Below are 21,736 nucleotides of genomic sequence, written 5' to 3'. Positions count from 1 at the left end.
GGTGCGCTTAATAGTCCAGCAATTACGGTAGTCATTTGTTGTAATATATGCAAAAGCACTTAGTCTTTCCCCTTGGAGAGATGATCATAATGAGATGGGGAGGAAAGGTAAACAGAAAATATTGACTGTTATATAAATACTGCTATGAATACTGCATCAAATCTGTGGGGAAAACAGTTTGCTGCAGGAGGAAATACAGGTCAAAAAGAGGGAGAACTAGAGATGTTATTCCTCCCCAATAACAAACACACAATGGGATAATGGGTCTTTGTGTGTGTGTGTGTGTCAACACGTCTCTTAGTGAGTGTGTCAGTGTGACCCTCAGACTACTGTTGCGCGGCATCCTCACCTCCTCCTTGGTTTCGCTGTTCTCCCTCTCTCTGGGCTCTTGCTTGATGTGGGTTGCCATGGCGAAGGCGGCACGGTCGTGGCTGTCGGCCAGATTGATGACGTTTGTGATGGATGGGAGCATGGAGCCCTGGCAGCTGGTCCCGATGATGCTGTTACGCTCACACACCGCCAGCAGCAGCTAACAGAGAGAAAGTGACACAGAAAAAAAGATCACAGAAATTCAGGTTAACAGTTTCTAGGGGGTCTGAACCATTATGGAGACACTTCACAAAAAAGGCTGTCTGTGGATACATTATGGACAAGCTACATCACATACCACTGTATACAATCATTATTTGTGCTAAAACAGGCAGGACATAGTTAGATTTCAAAGGACTTAGTCCTAACTGGAGTATTCAGAAACATGGAGAGCTTGGGACAATAAGGTTCTACCTGTAAAAAAAAAATGGAGATAATTGGCTTTAAAGTTGCAAACCCTCATTGGTTTAAATTTTTTATCTTGTGTTCTTTTGAACTTAACATGAATTGGGGGTATTTAGAGTACACTGAAAACAAGGCTATCAACTACATTGACAAAAATGCAGGTAACCGTATAGTCCCAAGCTCTCAAATGTCTCAACTGACATCAAAACAGTCATGACTCGACCCCTTGTCCCAGTACATCTCCTTACCTCTATGCATTGTTTGATCCAGAAGTGGCTGCTCATGGCCTCCCAGTTCTGAGAGCAGCAGATGTAGAGTAGCCTCTCGTAGACACGTCTCTTCATGGAGAGGTCAAACACCTCAAAGAACTTAGCCCTGATCAGAGGCTGGGCGCAACGCAGACCCGACAGAAAGGCTGGCTCCAACTTTGACGTGATGTCACTTCCTGAGAGACTCTCGTCCCTGATTGGACAAAGAGGGTCGAAATGCATCTATGTAACCATTCTTTATATCTAATTGAAAATGGTTTACAACTGCAATTTATTTTTCTTATACAGTTATTAATGCTAATGCATTTCAGAACAAGCTCCTTCATAACAATTAAGATACAAAAGGAGCTAAAAGCATCATAGCAATGAGTGAAGAAGCAATGAAGGTCATTGAAGTGAAAGAGCGTAGGATGCAGACAGTTACTTTAACTTCATGTTTAAAAACGGATCACCTTATCTTTAATGATAATCCTAGCGGAATAGTAAAACGGTTAACATACCACATTAAATGCTGTGTATTAAGCTATGCAATCATTTCTAGATCATTCCACAGCCCTGGTGAATGGGCCTCTAGAGTATTTAAAAGAGAGGAAGAGTAATGTCTCAGCAGTGAGTGTATTATACTGAAGCTACTAAACCATCTACTTATTCAGAGATGTCGTCGTGGAGCAGATGCTATGTGGACGGTGATGCGTCAATCATAGTTTTACAGCTTGTTCAAAGTTACGTGACTTACAGAGCAGATCGTTTGTGGACAGGCAGAATGGGAAAAGGGATGGGGCAGCCTTGATGACTGGAGGAGAGGAACGGGGGTGTGATATTTGTGGTTAGAGGCCCAGCCAGGCTGAATAGCAGTGGGCTGCCTGACCCCTCTGCCACCCTCCCATCTCTCCCTTACACCATGTGTCCTGTCACTGGAAGACCCTCAAATCCAACCCCCATCATTCTGTCTACCCTATCCCCAACCTCTGTCCCTCCTGCTCAATGGATGACTGGTTTGTGGCGGTGACCTGGTATACTCCTCTCTCTGCACCCGACTCTCTCCTGCCTTTCTCTCCCCCCCAATCGATGGGTGAAATATCGTAGCGGCGCCGAGTATGTTTGCCGTGCATACTCATCCAGGTGATTAATGGGGGTAATTACCTGTAAACGTAATTAACGAGGTCCAGAAATTGGGCGTTTAACTCAAGGTCATCAGGAAAACGCTTCTCTATATAGGTCATCATCTTTACCAGCAGAATTGACTTCTCACGAAGATTGGGCATCTGTGGATGGAAGCGAGATAGAGAACAGATTGATTTATCTTAGTGCTTATCTTATCGTATCTTATCTTAATTTATCTTTAGTGCATCTGAAGGGGGGGGTGTAGTACCTTTGGTCCTCGCTCCCCCCTCATTGTCTCTGCTGGACTCAGAGCAAAGACACCTGTCTAGATTTGTGTTTCCTGGTTCCCAGATTGCTTTGCTGGCTAGTTGTTCTTACACAGATCATTAGCAGTGCATGTCCTGGGTTTTCAGTGTTTGCTAATCGGCCAACAGGGAAACGTGATGAAAAATGGTCCTCTCACCTGGTTTGCTGCCATGGGGGAGTTGTTCTTAACCCACTCCTCCACGATCTTGACGATGGCGCGGAGGATCTTGGCGTCAGGCGACTTCTCGATGAGCGACGTGAGGATGACTTGGATGAAGTTCTTCCTCATCTCAATGGACATGACGGACAGACGACTCTTCACCAGGTCCAGAGACAGCATCACTAGTTCACTAGTCACTGTGGGGAGAGGTTAGAGGTCATGACATAGAATGTCAATTCACTTAACTGCATTCACTACAAAGTGAGTGTAAAATAGTGTGTTTGTGTTCTTTGACAGTGAACATACAGGTCATTAGAGATCCATTTAAAAAGCCTGATAACATCTCACTATCATTTCCGGTCTTAGGAAGAGCAGGGATGAATGTGCTTGGCTTGGGCTCATTGGCTATGACCAAGAGTAAATGCAGTCTCACTGCAGCATCACCCAGTGGCCACACAAACACTGCAAGACTAAACATGCAGAAAACACTAAACAGGAGGACCATCAAACCTTTGGAGAAACGGTGCAAGGTAAAAAAGTCTGTCTCAGCCAGAGGCATCTCACTGCATCTACAACCCAGGAGGGGAATCAGAGCTGTGGTAGATTCCCAGTGAGACCTCTATCATCACAGTGGATCTGCCAGACCTTCCAGCCATTCACATTGACCTTCCAGCCATTCACTCCCTCTTCTGTATGGGCCAAACAGACCCGAGGTAGGGGGATATCTGAGCTGCTATCTCGACTGCTACACCCTCTCATCTCAGTGTCACACACAAGGAATTCCAACTGTTTCCAGGGGGTGCTAAGGTCAGCCAGCTGAAAGGTCACCCCTGTTTGATGAAGGCTAACTAGGGAAGACTGTATTATAGACCTGGGAGAGCAATAATGGCTGATGACTGGAGGAAATGGAGCAGAGAGCCAGGCAGTGTAAGAAGTAACCGGATGCCATCCCACTTGGGCTGCTGGCGCTGGGTAACACGTCTACTGGGAGACCTGGGACTGGTGGGCCTGAGTATGTGGTAAAAGGTGAGTATGTGTGTGCTAAGGCTCCAGAGTGCAACCATTTAGTTGCATTTTAAGTCCCATTGACTTGGCTATGCGAGCATCTCATTCAAAACTCCCTATTTTTCAAACAGAGTTATCCTGATTCCTACAATGAACGTGTTTGATCTGCCCCTGTACCTGTTTCGCTGGCGGCTGCTGTGATGAGCGAGCCACTCTCACTCCCTCTCCCTCCTGTGCGCTCTAGAGGGAGAGAAAAATGTGTTCTGATTGCGCAACATTTCAAACTGTAAAATTGTTTTGAAAGCACAATGTTTGTTGGATAGAGGATCCCAGCTTGCTGTAGGTATAACATGTATTTCTCAATATCGAGTGATTGGCACCGTTTTAAAACTAAAGTTTCTTTACGGTTTTAAGATACAGCGCGCATGCGCGAGTGCATTCTGTAGTGTTTTGTGAGTCAGTGCATACCGGTAGGCCTATATAAGTCACTGGGTAGGTTTTTTTTTTTGGGGGACAATTCATTTACTGTTATATTAAATCAATTACACAGCTAACTAGCAGCCATATTATATTTATTTAGTAATCTAGCAAATGTTTTTTTAATTTCCACTTCCTTAAGAGGTGAATTAGTCTCAAATGAATTAGCCGACAGCAGGCATCATCAACTAGATTCAGCTGCAGGACAACTTTTTCTGAAGAGGATTGTCTGAGGACCGGATAATATTTACAGATACTTTGTAGACTGAAAGTTGACCGCAAGAAAACAAAACATATATATTTGGCTAAAACATCATTTCTAATCTGCTAACATTTGTATTGATCACATATAAAAGTGCCTTCAGAAAGTATTCACACCCCTTGACTTTTTCCATATGTTGTAATGTTACAGGCAGGGGTTGGAACCGGTTCAGCAAAAAGAACCAAACGTTTTTTAAAAAGCATGGTAACCAGTTAACATTATTTTGTGTTCATGACTTATTTATTTTTATCTAAGTACAAAAACGCAAGACAAATTCATATTTAAATCTAGCTCCTAAACTTAGTCAGCATTATGTGTAATGTAACAGAGTCATAGTCAAGAGCTAGCTCTAGTCAAACTAAGCAAACTCTTTGAAGTTTAAAAACATTAAAAGGTCCTCCATAAAAGCTCCTCTGTTGGTATAACTGTAGGCCTAACACAGATAATGCATGTCATAGCAAGATGCCCAGCGCTTCATGCCCAGCCTTCTCCTCACCCGCAAAATTTCAGTCGTATGTCCAACCCTACACTAGACTTGTCCGTCCAACACATGTACATAGCAGCTTGCTAAGGAGTGGGCAAGCTCTATCCATTGGTGAAGTAAGAGGTCAGAGGTTTAAAAAGGAACATTTTTTTTTTAACGGTTCTGAAGTTTGTTTTGCTGGTCGGAACGGGGAAAAAAAATGCTTCCGTTCAGAACGAAATTCGAAAATAATTTTGGTTACAACTCCTAGTTAGAGTGAATTTAAAATTGATTAAATTGAGATAGTCACTGGCCCACACACACACACACACACACACACTACCCCTTAATGTCAAAGTGGAATTAGGGTTATTTTTAATGAATTAAAAATGAAAAGCGTAAAGGTCATCAGTCAATAAGTATTCAACCCCTTTGTCATTGGAAGCCTAAATAAGTTCAGAAATAAAAATGTGCTGAACAAGTCACATAATACGTTGCATGGACTCACTACCTGCAATAGCGTTTAACATGATTTTTTAATTACTTCCTCATCTCTGTACCCCACACATTCAATGATCTGTAAGGTCCCTTAGTTGAGCAGTGAATTTCAAACACAGATTCAACCACAAAGACCAGGGAGGATTACCAATGTCTCGCAAAGGGCACCTATTGGTAAAAGGGTAAAACATAAAAAAGCAGATATTGAAGATCCCTTTGAGCATGGTGAAGTTATTAATTACACTTTGGATGGTGTATTCATACACCCAGTCACTACAAAGATACAGGTGTCCTTAACTCAGTTGCCGGAGAGGAAAGAAACCGCTCAGGGATTTCACCATAAGGCCAATGAGGACTAAAACAGTTAGAGTTTAATGGCTGGGAAAGGAGAAAACGCAGGATGGATCAACAACATTTTAGTTACTCCACAATACTAACCTAATTGACAGAGTGAAGGAGGGAGCCTGTACAGAACACAAATATTGCACCCGGTTTGCAATAAGGCCCTCAAGTAAAACTACAAAAAAAAGGTGGCAAAGAAATTAAGTTTGTCCTCAATACAATGCGTTATGTTTGGGACAAATCCAACAACATGTTACTGAGTACCACTCTTCCTATTTTCAAGCATGGTGTTGGCTGCATCATGTTATGCATATGCTTGTCATTGACAAGGACTAGGGAGTTTATGGTAAAAGACACAGAATAGAGCTAAGCGCAGGCAAAATCCTAGAGAAAAACCTGGTTCAGTCTGCTTTCCAACAGACAAATTCACCTTTTAGCAAAACAATAACCACGTGGCCAAATATACACTGCAGTTGCTTACCAAGACGACATTGAATGTTCCAGAGTAGCCTAGTTACAGTTTTGACATATCAACTTGAAAATCTATGGTAAGACTTGAAAATACATTTATTGACTCAGGGGGTTGAATACTTATCTAATCAATGATAGTGTTTTTTAGCCATATTTTTCTTTACAAATGTTTTAATTTTTCTTCCACTTTTACATTACGGAGTACTTTGTGGAGATCGCTGACTTTTTTTTAATACAAATAAATACATTTTAATAATATTTTTCTTCATTTTAACAAAATGTGTAACAAGTCAAGGGGTGTGAATACTTTCTGAAGGCACTGCATCTCTATTATGTGTGGGAATCCTGTAAAACAGACTTCCAAAATTAAAACCATTTGGAGCTGATTGGCTGGTGTTTAGTATTTTATGTCCAAATATAAATCAATTAAATAAAAAAAGTCATAATTTAAATCACCTGCAGGCCACCAGTTGGCCTACAGCATGTGATATTAGTGGGCTAAAAAGATGTATGCAAATGAATCTATTAAACAAAATAAAATAACTTCTATTTTGACAGTAAAATAAACTCAGTGTACAAAACATTAAGAACACCTTCCTAATATAGAGTTGCACACCACCCTTTTGCCCTCAGAACAGCCTCAATTCATTGGGGCATGGACTCTGCAAGGTGTTGAAAGCGTTCCACAGGGATGCCGGCCCATGTTGACTCCAATGCTTCCCACAGTTGTGTCAAGTTGACTGGATGTCCTTTGGGTGGTGGACCATTAGTGATACACACGGGAAACTGCTGAGCATGATAACCAAGCAGCGTTGCAGATCGACTTTTCAAACCGGGGCGCATGGCACCTACTACCATACTCCATTCAAAAAGGCACTTAAATCTTTGGTCTTGCCCACTCACCCTCTGAATGGCACACATACACAATCCATGTCTCAAGCCTTAAAAATCCTTCTTTAACCCGTCTCCTCCCCTTCATCTACAATGATTTAAGCAGATTTAACATGAGACACCAATAAGGTAGCATATCTTTCACCTGGATTCACCTGGTTAGTCTGTCATGGAAATAGCAAGTGTTCCTAATGTTTTGTACACTCAGTGTATAGAAACAATAGCCTATTGTCAACCAAAAATCCATGACAATCACTGCTTTAAGTTGGACATGTTAGATGAAACATTTTTTAGCACCGTGAATAATTTATGAGAGGATTACGGGGAAAAAATGTATTGCGTGACACTGCGGCAAAATGTAGGCGTGACCAAATGATGGGCTGGTGCCACCAACTGAAAAAGTAAATAGCTCCAGTGCCACGAGGGGGAAAGTTAGTCTGGAGCCCTGTGTGTTAGTGTCTCTGAATGTGTGTGAGTATTCCCAACCTGTGCTGGCCTCGGTGGGCCCGGGGGTGGCCTGCTGGGGACTGAGGTGTTCTCGGACCATCTTTTGCAGCGAGCGCATGAACACAGAAATGAGCCTGTCAATGTAGCTGGAGTTGTAACTACAAGCCGACTTCAGAATCATCAACGTACCTGGGAGAGAGAGAAAAATACATTCGAGACACTGCCACTGTCTCACACACTAAAGACATTTTTGGAGGAAATCGAACCAAATTACAGAAAAAGCATGCGGTCTCCTGTAGAGGGGAGACGAATGTTAAAATGTCACCGTCGGCGAGACATGCATCATACCAGCAGTGTAACACAACCCCTCAAGGAGAGGACAGGGTATGAAAGCAGTTATTGACCACTTTTGCCATTTCGGGAAACGGTATCAAATAGCGTTACCTTTAGAGTGTTCTCCAATAGCCATCTCACTTTGTGCCACTTAAATAAATAATGCCACCTCCATGTAAATTGAGACTTTATTCTCATGCATGAAAAATAAGCTTTTCAGAAAAACTTCTGACATCAGGTTTAAACCTGATATTAGAAGTAGTGAAAGAGAAAAATCTGGCTTTACCTCCACAGACTGACTGACCTGTGCTGCACCGTTCATTTAACCAAACGAGCTGTTAACCCACCCAGCATAGACCACTGCTTTAGATTTAAACGACACCTGCTCCTCTAATTACTGGATGGAGAGATGGTGTGTGCAGGCGCGCCTGAGAGAGCGAGAGCATGAATGATTGAGTGAATGAGTGCAAGGGAGAATAAGAGACCGACAGAGAAAGTAAAAGTGTGTCTTGGTTCTGGTAGGTGTCTTACCAAACAGCTGTGTTGGGTTAGCACTACTGGTGGCCTTTTCATAGTTGGTGAGGCCCTCGTAGATTACTTTCCCCACCGCTGCATACAGACACTCCAACTCCTCATACTTAGATGCCACAGTTGACGTGCCTAGGAGAAGAACACAAAAAGGCAACATATTTGATTATAGTAGAATGAAGTTTGGCTTATTGACTCAAAACGCAGTTTCCCAAATAGGCGTGTCTGCAGCGGATTCTTTTTGGGTCATAGGAAAACTCCTAAAAGTATGTCACAGCAGACACCGGTCTGGGTTCTACTAATACAGCTGGGACTCACTGGGCTCGGTGGGGAATACGCTCATCAGTCTGGATAGCAGGGAGTGGACGGCCCGCAGGACTTTGGTGTTGCCGCAGGTCATGCAGGCAGCAATGCCCCTCTGGAGGGGCTTGAAGTGGGTAAGGATGGCTGGGGACTGGAGTACCGTCAGCAGGAAGCACAGGATCTCCAGGCCAGTACAGATGTTAGAGAAGTTAGCCTGAGCTGGCTGCTCCTGGAGGAGGGAAGAGAGGGAGAGGTGGAGAGAAAGAATGTGAGTGCAGGGTAATACATCAATCCTTTTGGAGTGCTGTCAATTACACTCCATCTAGTAGAGAGGGAGGAGAGAAGAGAGATAGAAAGATGATTAGGAGCAGACCATTTGGTCTAATGTGTAATAATGAACAAGGTGACTCGGTTGATAAGGCTCTGGTCGAAGTTAAAAGGTATTGATTCAGCGCTGCAGGAACAGAATAAGGCCTAGTCTCTGGTGTGTTTCAGATAGAGGTGTGTGTGATGCCCTCTCCCACTGTCCCTTTAATGACTGACATGGCAGTACAATGAGATGAGAAAGGGCAATCTGATTTACAGCGTTGTTCATTGGTCTGGATAAGACTGCTGGACATATACTGTTCAGTCCCACCCCCCAGGTAAGGTTGGGGCTCGGTTTGAGGGGGGCTGCAGTGACCCACAGAGAGAAAAACAATCATTGTCAGACATTTGGGGTTGCCCTCAGATAAGCTTCCTAAGACAAGGTTATGAATAGGGAGGAGGAGTGGAGGATGGGACAGTCAAGTCAGTCCGGGTGGATTAGTTATCTCTCCTACACTGAGTGAGGCTGCTGCTTCAAATAATGACAGGGAAGTGATAAGGGACAAAGGAATTAAAATAGGAAGACAAACTTAGGAGCTGAGGAAAACAACTGACTGAAGGCCAAATCCCAGGAGGAAACTTGGCAAGAACATACTTCAGTTACTCACTCATTGAAAACACAGCTCTACATGGTGGATTTGAGCTGATGCATGTATGATGTGAGTATTACAAATCATTTCTGGGAGGCATGATAAAGCAATTTTGACCGGAAGAGAAGTAAAACCTCAATGTGAAAACAAAAATCAACAACTAGAAAGCGAGAAGTGGAGATTTCTGTGAAGCCTTACCACAGTCATGAGGAGTTTGTCAAACCACTGTAGTTTGAGCTCAGCTCTGGGCCACATATCAGGGCGGAGAGCAGTCTTCATCAGGCTTACACAGCGACGGGACAGGAGTTCACCTGGAGACCCCGCCACGTTGGCACTGTCATTGACCTGGAGAACACATCATAATCATCATAGTACAGGTTTTTCCATTTATGTTTAGAGGTTAGACAGATTGGTGTCACCTCGTTAGTCAGTCTACGTTACACCTGTGCTGGTTGCCATCTTGTTAATGGGGAGGTGTTTGACCTGTGCTGGCCCAGGTGCTAATTAAGAGTGGCTGGCCGAGTGCTCCAGTTGCCTAGAGAGATGTGGAGGGTCAACACCTTTAGTTGGCTCTCCCTGTTTGATTTCTAGAAAGATCTTCCCTGTCTACATCATTTTGCTCCTCCTTTTGGTTTGCTTCCTGTCTTTAAGTTTGGTGTAGGTTTTTCCTTTGTTTGGCTCTTAGTGCGCGCTCATTGTGGGTGTCTAGCAACAACAACCGGGACCTGACAATCAACTTTCAGTGGACACTCCCATGTGTATTTCAGAGCCCTCCTAAAACCCCACTGTTTGTTTGTTCATCAGTGACTTTGTTAGTTCCACTTCTGTTTGAGCAACCTTGTTTTTCTTGGGGAAAGTAACAATCATCATTATCGTCTTCCATTGAAAATAGACAGAGGTTAATTAAGGGTCCCCGGGTCTTGTGAAACAAAATGGAGAAAAAGCAGCAGCTGTTTCAGTGTCAGACAATTGTAATATAAGTAAAAATGAAGCACATTCAGAGACTGCTACACATGGCAATTATGTACAATGGTGCCCAGAGGAGGTGGTGACATTCTTTCCCAGTTCTATTTCAGGTAAAGCCCACAGATCCAGAACCAAGGACATGTCCCTCTGCAAGTCCAGGGGTGGACATCTGCTGCTGCTACCAAGGCCTGCTGACTGTGACGCAGTGACCCGGGGGGGTACCTGGGACACTGTGTAAACAAGGTGATCATGACAAAGGTGTTACCTGGCAGGCGATGCGGATGAGGAAGTTGACCACGGTGTCTGTGTGTTGTTTCTCCACTGGCTTGGTGAGGAGAGTCTCTGTTACCGGCATGGATGTACTGCGGCCAAACACCTACACACACACACACATGGGACAGGGTGAGGCCAAACACCTACACACACACACATGGGACAGGGTGAGGCCAAACACCTACACACACACACATGGGACAGGGTGAGGCCAAACACCTACACACACACATGGGACAGGGTGAGGCCAAACACCTACACACACACACATGGGACAGGGTGAGGCCAAACACCTACACACACACACACACATGGGACAGGGTGAGGCCAAACACCTACACACACACACACACGGGACAGGGTGAGGCCAAACACCCACACACACACACACGGGACAGGGTGAGGCCAAACACCTACACACACACACACACGGGACAGGGTGAGGCCAAACACCTACACACACACACACATGGGACAGGGTGAGGCCAAACACCTACACACACACACACACATGGGACAGGGTGAGGCCAAACACCTACACACACACACACATGGGACAGGGTGAGGCCAAACACCTACACATGGGACAGGGTGAGGCCAAACACCTACACATGGGACAGGGTGAGGCCAAACACCTACACACATGGGACAGGGTGAGGCCAAACACCTACACACACACACACATGGGACAGGGTGAGGCCAAACACCTACACACACACACACATGGGACAGGGTGAGGCCAAACACCCACACACACACACACATGGGACAGGGTGAGGCCAAACACCCACACACACACACATGGGACAGGGTGAGGCCAAACACCTACACATGGGACAGGGTGAGGCCAAACACCTACACATGGGACAGGGTGAGGCCAAACACCTACACATGGGACAGGGTGAGGCCAAACACCTACACATGGGACAGGGTGAGGCCAAACACCTACACATGGGACAGGGTGAGGCCAAACACCTACACATGGGACAGGGTGAGGCCAAACACACACACATGGGACAGGGTGAGGCCAAACACCTACACACACACATGGGACAGGGTGAGGCCAAACACCTACACATGGGACAGGGTGAGGCCAAACACCTACACATGGGACAGGGTGAGGCCAAACACCTACACATGGGACAGGGTGAGGCCAAACACCTACACATGGGACAGGGTGAGGCCAAACACCTACACATGGGACAGGGTGAGGCCAAACACCTACACACGGGACAGGGTGAGGCCAAACACCTACACACGGGACAGGGTGAGGCCAAACACCTACACACGGGACAGGGTGAGGCCAAACACCTACACACGGGACAGGGTGAGGCCAAACACCTACACACGGGACAGGGTGAGGCCAAACACCTACACACGGGACAGGGTGAGGCCAAACACCTACACACGGGACAGGGTGAGGCCAAACACCTACACACATGGGACAGGGTGAGGCCAAACACCTACACACGGGACAGGGTGAGGCCAAACACCTACACACGGGACAGGGTGAGGCCAAACACCTACACACGGGACAGGGTGAGGCCAAACACCTACACACGGGACAGGGTGAGGCCAAACACCTACACACGGGACAGGGTGAGGCCAAACACCTACACACGGGACAGGGTGAGGCCAAACACCTACACACGGGACAGGGTGAGGCCAAACACCTACACACATGGGACAGGGTGAGGCCAAACACCTACACACATGGGACAGGGTGAGGCCAAACACCTACACACATGGGACAGGGTGAGGCCAAACACCTACACACATGGGACAGGGTGAGGCCAAACACCTACACACATGGGACAGGGTGAGGCCAAACACCTACACACATGGGACAGGGTGAGGCCAAACACCTACACACATGGGACAGGGTGAGGCCAAACACCTACACACATGGGACAGGGTGAGGCCAAACACCTACACACACACACATGGGACAGGGTGAGGCCAAACACCTACACATGGGACAGGGTGAGGCCAAACACCTACACACACACACATGGGACAGGGTGAGGCCAAACACCTACACACACACACACATGGGACAGGGTGAGGCCAAACACCTACACACATGGGACAGGGTGAGGCCAAACACACACACATGGGACAGGGTGAGGCCAAACACCTACACACACACATGGGACAGGGTGAGGCCAAACACCTACACACACATGGGACAGGGTGAGGCCAAACACCTACACACACATGGGACAGGGTGAGGCCAAACACCTACACACACATGGGACAGGGTGAGGCCAAACACCTACACACACATGGGACAGGGTGAGGCCAAACACATGCATATTCCACCTAGGCAATCAGAAGGCATGGTGGAGCTGTTACCAAGACCCATCAGGATTTCCTGACCATGTGACCGGAGAAAATAATCTGTTCCCTCCTGATACATACACTAGTGCTGGGCGGTGTTACCGCGGCGACAGCTCCAGTGGCGGTACGGAACCTCTTGACGTCCTGTCCGGCAGCAGAGTCCATGGAGAGGCCTCTCTTCACCCCCCCAGTAGCGCCTGCACTGGTCCCCTCTCCACTACCACCTGGGTCGGCCCCCTCCGCCTCCGGCTAGGAAAAATTAATCAAATATCAAAATCTACTTTCTACAGTTGTAAAAGGAAGAGTATCGTAGGTGAAACAATTAACGTGTTCAATCCTATTAAATGGGTCTGCACGCGTACCAGTGCGTCTTTGATCCTCTGTAGTTCCCACTTGATGACAACCTCAGCCAGGTCCACAGCCAGCTTCCTCTGTTCAATAGTCACACTGGGGGTGAAGCCCAGACGCTGCATGGCACTGATCATGTGCTGCACCAGGTGGTGACGCACCGGGTAGTACACCTGGGGACAGGGAGGGGGGGTGCGTGGTTAGACACCACATGGGAGAAAACAGTGGGGCAGGGGAAATACCTTGTGTGTGTTCATCTAAGCTACACAGGTATGCTTGGGACTCTAGATACCATCGATTTAAACTCTGTGACAAAGCCCACACACTTATTAGGCCTATACTTAGCCAGAGAACGCACTCAAACCCCAAAGGGTCAAGCACAGAGGCACACACAGACAGAAACGCTCTGAAGAGGGTGCCTCTATGACACTCCTATCGGAAGTGCGGTCAGCATTGTCAGAGATGATTAGAGCTGTTCAGATGGAGTGATTATCTCTGATGGGTGACAGGGACTTCCACCCCAGACAGAAAGCACAGCTAAGCCCTGTCTACATGCATACACACTGCAGAGAGTGAGATGAGCTTCCTGTCCGAGTGCAGTCTACACTGTCAGAGATCATCAGATGGAGACGCATGCACACTACTCTAGGCACATGTCCATCGTGACAGACTCATCTCTCCAGGGTAATCATGATGAGCGGTCTCGGTCAGAGAGCAGTGTGTCAAAGTGCCACAGATCAATCTACAATGAACTTGACCAGGCGTCAGTCTACAGTTCTAAACAGCTAGCTGGGATCATGATGAAGGGTGTAGGAAGCACAAGGGGGGAAACCCATAGAATTAGTAGATTCTATAAAGTAGAATTATACAGAAAAATCCACCCTGCGTGCTAGGATGTGTGTGTGCGCGAGCATTTGTTACGCACTCTGAAGTGCTGGACGATAAGGTGCAGTATATGGACCAGTTGAGGGACGGTGTGTCCCTCCTCCACGATGATCTTGCGTGTCCAGTGGGTCAGCATCTGGTGTCCATCCTCCATGCGGGCTGGCACGGCCGGGGTCAAGATGGCCATAGCCTGGCGGACGATAGCCCTGGCCTCCATAGTGTGGGCCTTCAGCAGGCTATGGAACACCTAGATACACGCACAGGTGGAAGAAATGTGATCATGTCAAATGTAAAACGTTACTTTCGAGGGCATAAATCAGTGAGCAGCTATCCTTTGTAAATTGGATTATGCAGCCTAAAAACAGGCCAGCAACCTCCAAGAATGGGGCCCTCCACATCAATGTGGACAAGACAGAAGAGCTGATAATCGATGGCAACAACCTGCCACAATATATTAATTATAAGTATTTCGCAGAAAATTCCAACTATATTTTTAAAAAAGTAAAGTAACCTGCAGTACGATCTTCTTGTGGATGGCGAACTTGGCGATGATGTGTGCCAGGAGTAGGTGGCCGCTGTACTTGCAGGCAGGGTCAACACAGGCCTTGGGCAGCAGGCATGGCCAGGCGAAGGTCATGAGGCGCCGCAGCTTGCTGTTCCGGGACTTGTTGTTGTCGTGGATGTGGTGGGGGGCGTGCTCCACCAGGAGAGTAGAGAACTGGAGCAGGTAGATACGGAGGGAATCTAGGAGGTCTGCCTGCTTTTCTGGATCCAGGACCTATGAGAGAGAGAAGATGGATGTATTACATATTTCTTGTCCTTCAAGACATTTCTCCCCACAGAGAGAAGGGCAAAGAGAATATGTACATTCTATAGGTGTTTTTTTTTTTAAAAGCAACTGATAATTTAATAAATAAATACAATATAATCTGACTTGGGGGGGCAGTGGCATTTTTTGGCAGTGGCATTTTGGCAGTGGCATTTTCCACAAGGACTTAAAATGCATAATTTGTCATTTACATTTACATTTAAGTCATTTAGCAGACGCTCTTATCCAGAGCGACTTACAAGTTAATTTTTACCTTTATTTAACCAGGCAAGTCAGTTAAGAACACATTCTTATTTTTTTTTTCAATGACGGCCTGGGAACAGTGGGTTAACTGCCTGTTCAGGGGCAGAACGACAGATTTGTACCTTGTCGGCTCAGGGGTTTGAACTCACAACCTTCCGGTTACTAGTCCAACGCTCTAACCACTAGGCTACCCTGCCGCCCCTCATGTAGAAAGGTGGAGAGAGGAAATGAGTTTAAAACCCAACCAGACGATCAGATCCATACTAGGTCTGGTGTTGGTCAGACAGTGAGTCAGGGACTATGATTAGATCGTGTTCAAGACAAACAAAACCGTGACCTTTACTGTTGCCACGGTGACAGTACTGCCAGGCAGGCCAGAACATTACACACTGCTCTGATGGATGGACAGAGTGATGAGAGGAGAGAGGGCAATAGGATGAGAGCAGGAAGAGGGGGCAAGATGGGCAAGGGAAAAGAGAGATGAGGAGAAAGGGAGAAGACGATCAGAGAGGATCAGAATAAAAGGAAAAAGAGGTAGTGATGGATGTAACAGATGATGAGGGATAAAGGGATGAAAAGAGGAGAGAAGGACAGGGGTGTAGAGAAAGGATAGGCCATCCATGAAGAGTCTTGAGGGCGAGGCGTTGGTTGGTTTTTATACCTTGGTGATGAAGACGCTGGTGATGCTCTCGGAGTTGTCTCCCTCTGGGTTGGGCGGTCCCAGAAGCTGCTCCCCCTCCCCCTTCTCAAAGCTGTACAGGAACGCTGGATTCAGGATGTGCTGCAAAACCTGGGACAGAAAGAGACAGGTTGTAATAACAGATCCACACTTAAAGAAGAGAACTTATCTAACGGGTGTGGTCTTTTTTAAAGGTCTATAGAGGAGATAAGAGCAGGAATGTCAGTTAAATCAAATTCCACGTTGTTTAAAAAACATAATGTACATTTACATTGTCTGCTAAATGACCAATCTGATCAAGAGCGACTTAGTCAAATCTTTCAATCAAAAATAAATCAATAAAGTACAACTTAATCATTTAAACTCTTCACAATAACAAGAGCATATATCAATGGTAGACATTGAAGACAAAGGAATGATTAAGCAGTCAGCAGCAGAATAACTGAGCATTTATAGGTACCATCCTAATGAACTAGTCTCCACCCTATACATCATCCTCTAGGCAGGACATATTTTAATAGAGGCATCATGTGGCAGCATATGCTCCGACGCTGCCATTAACACACACAGGAACAGATAATAGAGGGAGAGGAAATGCGTAGCGCCACGCTCTCTTATTTGGTCTCATATGTTCCCATTCATTTAGAGTGTCTGTGATATCAATCATACAGACGTCGCCCAACATTACTTTATTGCCATTAGATGATTAGTGTCCTTCTACAGCGCGCGTGTGTGTGTGTGTGTGTGTCTCGCTCTCTCTCTAGCGGAGACATTAGCATTATCTATTAAAGCAGAGGCAGTGCCTGTGGCTGAACCAGAGAGAGAGAGTGTGAGAGATAGGCATTATGTTAAATCGTCCAGATGTTAGGCTAGGGGAGGAGGACTACTAGAAAGAACAGCCGTTTGTTAGCAACAGTGGTCCTAATATTTCACCATATGAGAATAGGCCTCCATTCTGCATCCCAAATAGCACCATTGTCCCTATATAGTGCACTACTTTTGACCAGAGCCCTATGGGCCCTGGTAAAAGTAGTGTGCTATAAAGGGAATAGGGTGCCAGTTGAGGCACATCCTGTGAGTGTGGAGGTCCTGGCTGCTCTCTCAGTTAAGGTGAAATATCCAGACCCCATCTGCCTAGTGCTATTGCACAGCACACCCTTTCTCCCTATAGAGCCTTGTTTTCAGGAAGACTATGATTCACAGTAGAGATATGTAGAGATATGGGCGATATGGACAAACATCCATATTGGATAAATTGCCTGAATTGATGCAAGAACGAAAAATAGAACAATAAGTTTATAACATTAATGTGCACTTCAGCTTTTTAGTTAATAACACTTTCAACTACTTCTAGTAATTTGATGGTTGTGGCCACCAGTTGTACCATTAACAATCACCCATATTAGTAAACCTCATTCATGTCAAACTTTACAGTTCTCTAGTACAGACTACTTATTGTAATGAACGATATCAGAAAAATGCATGCGATAAGTCATTGGCGTGTCAATGTTGATCATTTTCGGTTTATCGTCCCAGCTCTAAAACACACACAGGCACAAGAACACACACTCAAGCACTAGCACACACACACGGACAGCATCTGCTCTTCGCTAGAGAACAATTAAGAGGATGACTATATGAGCAGCATAATTCATCAGGGGGAGAACTGGCGCTGCACCGCTGAAATTAAAAAAAAACTCTGCAGTTCAGCAGGGAACACTCACGAGTTTGTGAAGAATATAGCCATTTAATTACAGATTTTTTGCTTTTAATAATGGTCTTTCACCATATATTTGTGGGTGCGAGTGAATGCATGAGGGGATGCTGTGTTCCCATATACATCTCTGTGTGTGTGTGAAAGAGTACGATAGCGAGAATGGGTTGGTTACCTTGGCTTTGAGCTCATCGTTGAAGTGTGGGTCGTTGAACTCTACGAAGCGGAAGAAGAGGGCTCGTTTGTGAGCGATGCTGTAGTTCTTAGGGATCTCCTCCTCCATGTAGTCCTTTAGGAAGGTCATGTTGCACAGGAAACGACCCGTGAACGCCCTCAGCAGCTGGAACAGCAGCTCGATCTCATTGAAGTTTCGTCTGGGGGGGGGGCAAGGAGTACAAGTACAAATCCTTTGATTTTTGTAGAAGTCATACATCAATGTCTGAAGATTTACATGAAAGCTCGCGGTTGCACAGTCAAGGATGCATTTCTCTCAAGCCTCTTGAGTTAAGAGATATTGACAATGGTAGTGCAACTGATGCATATTTGCAGTAGCTGAGCAGGCATTAAGCCAGCACTATCATGGCGTGTGTGTGAGGTACATACTTGCAGTAGCTGAGCAGGCAGTAGGCCAGCAGCTTGGGCTCCTTCCAGTTGATGGCGGCCATGTTGTCTTTGCGGTGTCGTTCCTGGAAGGCCTCGCTGACCCAGACCCGTCTAAGCTGGCTGACCAGAGAGTGCTGGCCCGCCAACCAGCCCTCCTCATTCTTCACTATGATGCTGATAATCTGAGGAGTGAAAGAGGGGAGAGAGAACAGTAGACTCAGGTGTGAGAAGGTATAACAAACTCACTCTGTTGGAAAACATTTGATAAGTGTAAGTAGGGCTGCGGCAGTGATGAAATTTCATCTGCCGGTAATCATCTAGAAAATAACTGTCAGTCTCACAGTAATTAACCGTTAATTAACAAACATTTAGCATATCCTGGCTTCCACATAGCCTACAAGCCACTGATGCAGACCTTAAGAACATACATTTTAAAAAGTCTAATAAATCCATGTAATATATGCTAAACTTCACAATAAATCAGCTCTAAAGAAACATGATAAGTAAATGTAGTCTATTTCAGAATAGCATACTCTGAGTTGTCCTTATGTTAGGCCCTGATCTGGCTATGCCACATGGCTGTGGGCTACACTAGCTCAGATATTTGATATTATATATATTCTGTGGCATTATTTTATAGTTTGAAGAATACAATTGAACAAAGCTGAAAAAAAATAAAGGATATTTTCTCCAAACGATTTGAAGGAGTGTGCACATGCAGCTATTCTGTGTTGAGCCATTAACAAAGAAATAGGTATTCCTATATGCTTAATTTAGAGTTATTAATGTAAGTATTAATGAATGTTCTACAAAGGTTAGGCTATATGTTTAGATGTTTAATACATTGTAAGGCTGCATGATGCGAGTCTAATGATGATTTGAAAAAAGTAGCTTGAAAAGGCATGAGCTCTGCTTAGTTTTTTTGCGCAAGCTATATACACACTTCATCGGTCACTCATTCACAATATGACAAGCACTTGATAATGCCTCAAATTTCCTGGCAGCGTCCCCTTTGTATGGCCATAATGCCCCCCCAAAAAATTCTATGCCTTTTGCAGCCCATCTCCCTAAATGCTTCCCGCTCCAAAGCCCTTCTCATCTCATTCATATGGCTCTCCATCACGTGATCTGGTCTTTCTCACAGGCTACAAGTGAAGACAGACACATCGGGGACGCAACTGCGCGTGTCCTTATCCAATTCTGAGGTGCATGTTGAAGATATTGGAAGAACTGTCCACATTTACTTTTTCAGCCAACAAGAGGAGTAGGCATAACGAACAGCAAAAGCACTAGCCTATGACATACTGTCCCCCATAGTACAAAGGTCGACCTATTCTGTTCGAGAAATAAATATTCCAAACAGTCTGGGACAGTTGTGGGATGCGATAGTACAACCACTAGCATCAAAAAAACTTTTTTTTACACAATGTGGCTAATGCAACAGATCAGAACGTTTAGCCAAAAATGCTGATGGCCTAATAGTTTATTATAAGCGTAAATATTCAATTAGCAGGAAAACACCATTATCAAAAGTGACCAGAAATGGGATTATGCATGTAATGCTTTCATTATTAAAAAAAAGGTGCATTTATGGTGAAAATTAATTTACCCAACTTGAAACTCACGTGCTGCATATGTATGCCAGTTAGGCTCTACACTCCTTATAAAGCGGATAAAGTGCTTAAATTTAAAGAAGTTATTTGGCGACTGTGGTTGTGATACAAACCTTATCAAAACATAGGCCTATGGGCCTACATGAGGTGTGAGACTATGATACGAAAGTCGGAAAAAAGGAAAGGTATACATCGTTTCTTGCCTGCGCTGGGTTGGGCATCGTTCACAAGTGATAGTGTGATGGGTGACAATATTAGCCTATTATTGATTTCATCTCGTCTTTACAAAGAGTAAATAATAAATGTGTGAAATGTGTTTTGATTTACAATGGACCATTATCATGCACCTGTCTTGAAACGGCAGCGGGGGAAAATACATGTCAGCTATGCACTTAAAAAGCAAATGGAGGATGATTTTCCTGTGGTTAATTTTCATGCTAACCATATAGGCTATACTCATTTTGTAAATATAAGCAATGTGCTTAATATTAGGAAAGTTGAAAAATAAATATAGTAGCCTATGGAAAGCTGATGTTTTAGTAGAGGCCATCACTCTTTTTTTTAAGCATTTGCATAGCCTATTGAAATGTTGCCCAACATGCACTCATGGGCTCATGAAGTGTTTGATTAGATTTTCAAAGACATTTGCATTGATGTCAGAGTGACTAGAGGGACAATAGAGTGCTGAGTACCAGGCAGTTAGCCAGTTTGGTAGACTACTAATGACCAGCAGCAGCATCAAAGCTTGGAGAAGCTTAATTACTGTGACTAAACGGTCACATGGAATTTGACTGCCTTCACGACTCGTGATCGTATTACCGCCACACCGGCGGTCACAACAGCCCTAGGCGTAAGCAACATGGCTGAAACTAGCCTGTCAGCAGTAGATTAGCATGAAGTGTCATGGGGTAAGGAATGCGTGTGTGTGCGCGTAATCGAGTGCACTCGTGTCCAAAGCTGTGCGTCCTCACTCACCTTGATGGCCTGGAACTGCAGGTCAAGCCGGGCTGTGTTGGTGGAGGGGGACCCAGGTCTAGCGGTGGCTGCGGTACCAGCAGGGACCAGCAGGGGGGCGAAGCGGCTCGGGTTGGAGGCTAGCACGTCCCTCAGGGGCTTGGCTTCTTTATGCTTCAGGAAACTCTGGAGCATAACAGTGGAGAGGGGATTAAGAGAATGGGAAATATAAAATTAATTTCTTACAGAGATCCATAGAGCAAACCAGCTTAATGAGAACACCCAGAGCAAAATGTTAGCGGCCAAAACAGCACTTGTATTTGGCAATTGTTTTCACACAGGGATTCCTTGACACAGTTAAAACCCGGTAGTGAGACAATGTGCCTGAGGCTCTTAGGCAGGAGGGCATTTGTCTCACCATGAACATGCGGCTCCACTGTGGGTCATTGAGTGTGGCCTCCATCATGAACAGCTCTACGGTCTGGGACGGGTGGCGCGTCAGGAACTTGATCAGGGGCTCCCTGAACGGACTGCCAGCCTGGGGAGGGGGGCAATAAGTTAACCATGTCCATAACAATCTAAAAAAAGTGTTCTTTAAATGGACTGAAAAAGAAGTGGAAGGGAACTATAATTCAGGGGTAGATGGAGAGGTGGAATGAGGAGATTAGAGGGAGAGAAAAAGAGAGAGGAGTGGAAGGAT

At 45.4% G+C, this 21,736-nt stretch overlaps 1 protein-coding gene across 6 annotated transcripts in view; it reads right to left on the bottom strand.

Moving 5' to 3' along the window:
• The window catches only part of trrap (transformation/transcription domain-associated protein), an 83,706-nt gene that overhangs the window by 41,838 nt on the left and 20,132 nt on the right, over positions 1-21,736 (bottom strand). For 3 of the 6 annotated variants that reach the window (XM_064950469.1, XM_064950471.1, XM_064950470.1), the window contains 19 exons: positions 21,455-21,574; positions 21,058-21,222; positions 18,470-18,651; positions 18,042-18,240; positions 16,135-16,263; positions 14,913-15,179; positions 14,442-14,648; positions 13,531-13,689; positions 13,250-13,417; positions 10,821-10,931; positions 9,788-9,934; positions 8,649-8,862; positions 8,334-8,462; positions 7,509-7,658; positions 3,796-3,858; positions 2,611-2,810; positions 2,187-2,308; positions 1,023-1,236; positions 350-529 (listed from right to left, as the gene is read on the bottom strand). In XM_064950469.1, the coding sequence (XP_064806541.1) occupies positions 350-529; positions 1,023-1,236; positions 2,187-2,308; positions 2,611-2,810; positions 3,796-3,858; positions 7,509-7,658; positions 8,334-8,462; positions 8,649-8,862; positions 9,788-9,934; positions 10,821-10,931; positions 13,250-13,417; positions 13,531-13,689; positions 14,442-14,648; positions 14,913-15,179; positions 16,135-16,263; positions 18,042-18,240; positions 18,470-18,651; positions 21,058-21,222; positions 21,455-21,574 (3,126 nt within the window). The remainder of the gene's footprint in view (positions 1-349; positions 530-1,022; positions 1,237-2,186; positions 2,309-2,610; positions 2,811-3,795; positions 3,859-7,508; positions 7,659-8,333; positions 8,463-8,648; positions 8,863-9,787; positions 9,935-10,820; positions 10,932-13,249; positions 13,418-13,530; positions 13,690-14,441; positions 14,649-14,912; positions 15,180-16,134; positions 16,264-18,041; positions 18,241-18,469; positions 18,652-21,057; positions 21,223-21,454; positions 21,575-21,736) is intronic. The other 3 variants (XM_064950472.1, XM_064950474.1, XM_064950473.1) reach the window with 1 other exon arrangement.

This window comes from Oncorhynchus masou, chromosome 31 (assembly GCF_036934945.1).
Source record: "Oncorhynchus masou masou isolate Uvic2021 chromosome 31, UVic_Omas_1.1, whole genome shotgun sequence".
NCBI lineage: Eukaryota > Metazoa > Chordata > Actinopteri > Salmoniformes > Salmonidae > Oncorhynchus > Oncorhynchus masou.
This window is presented reverse-complemented; position numbering and strand designations above follow the sequence as displayed.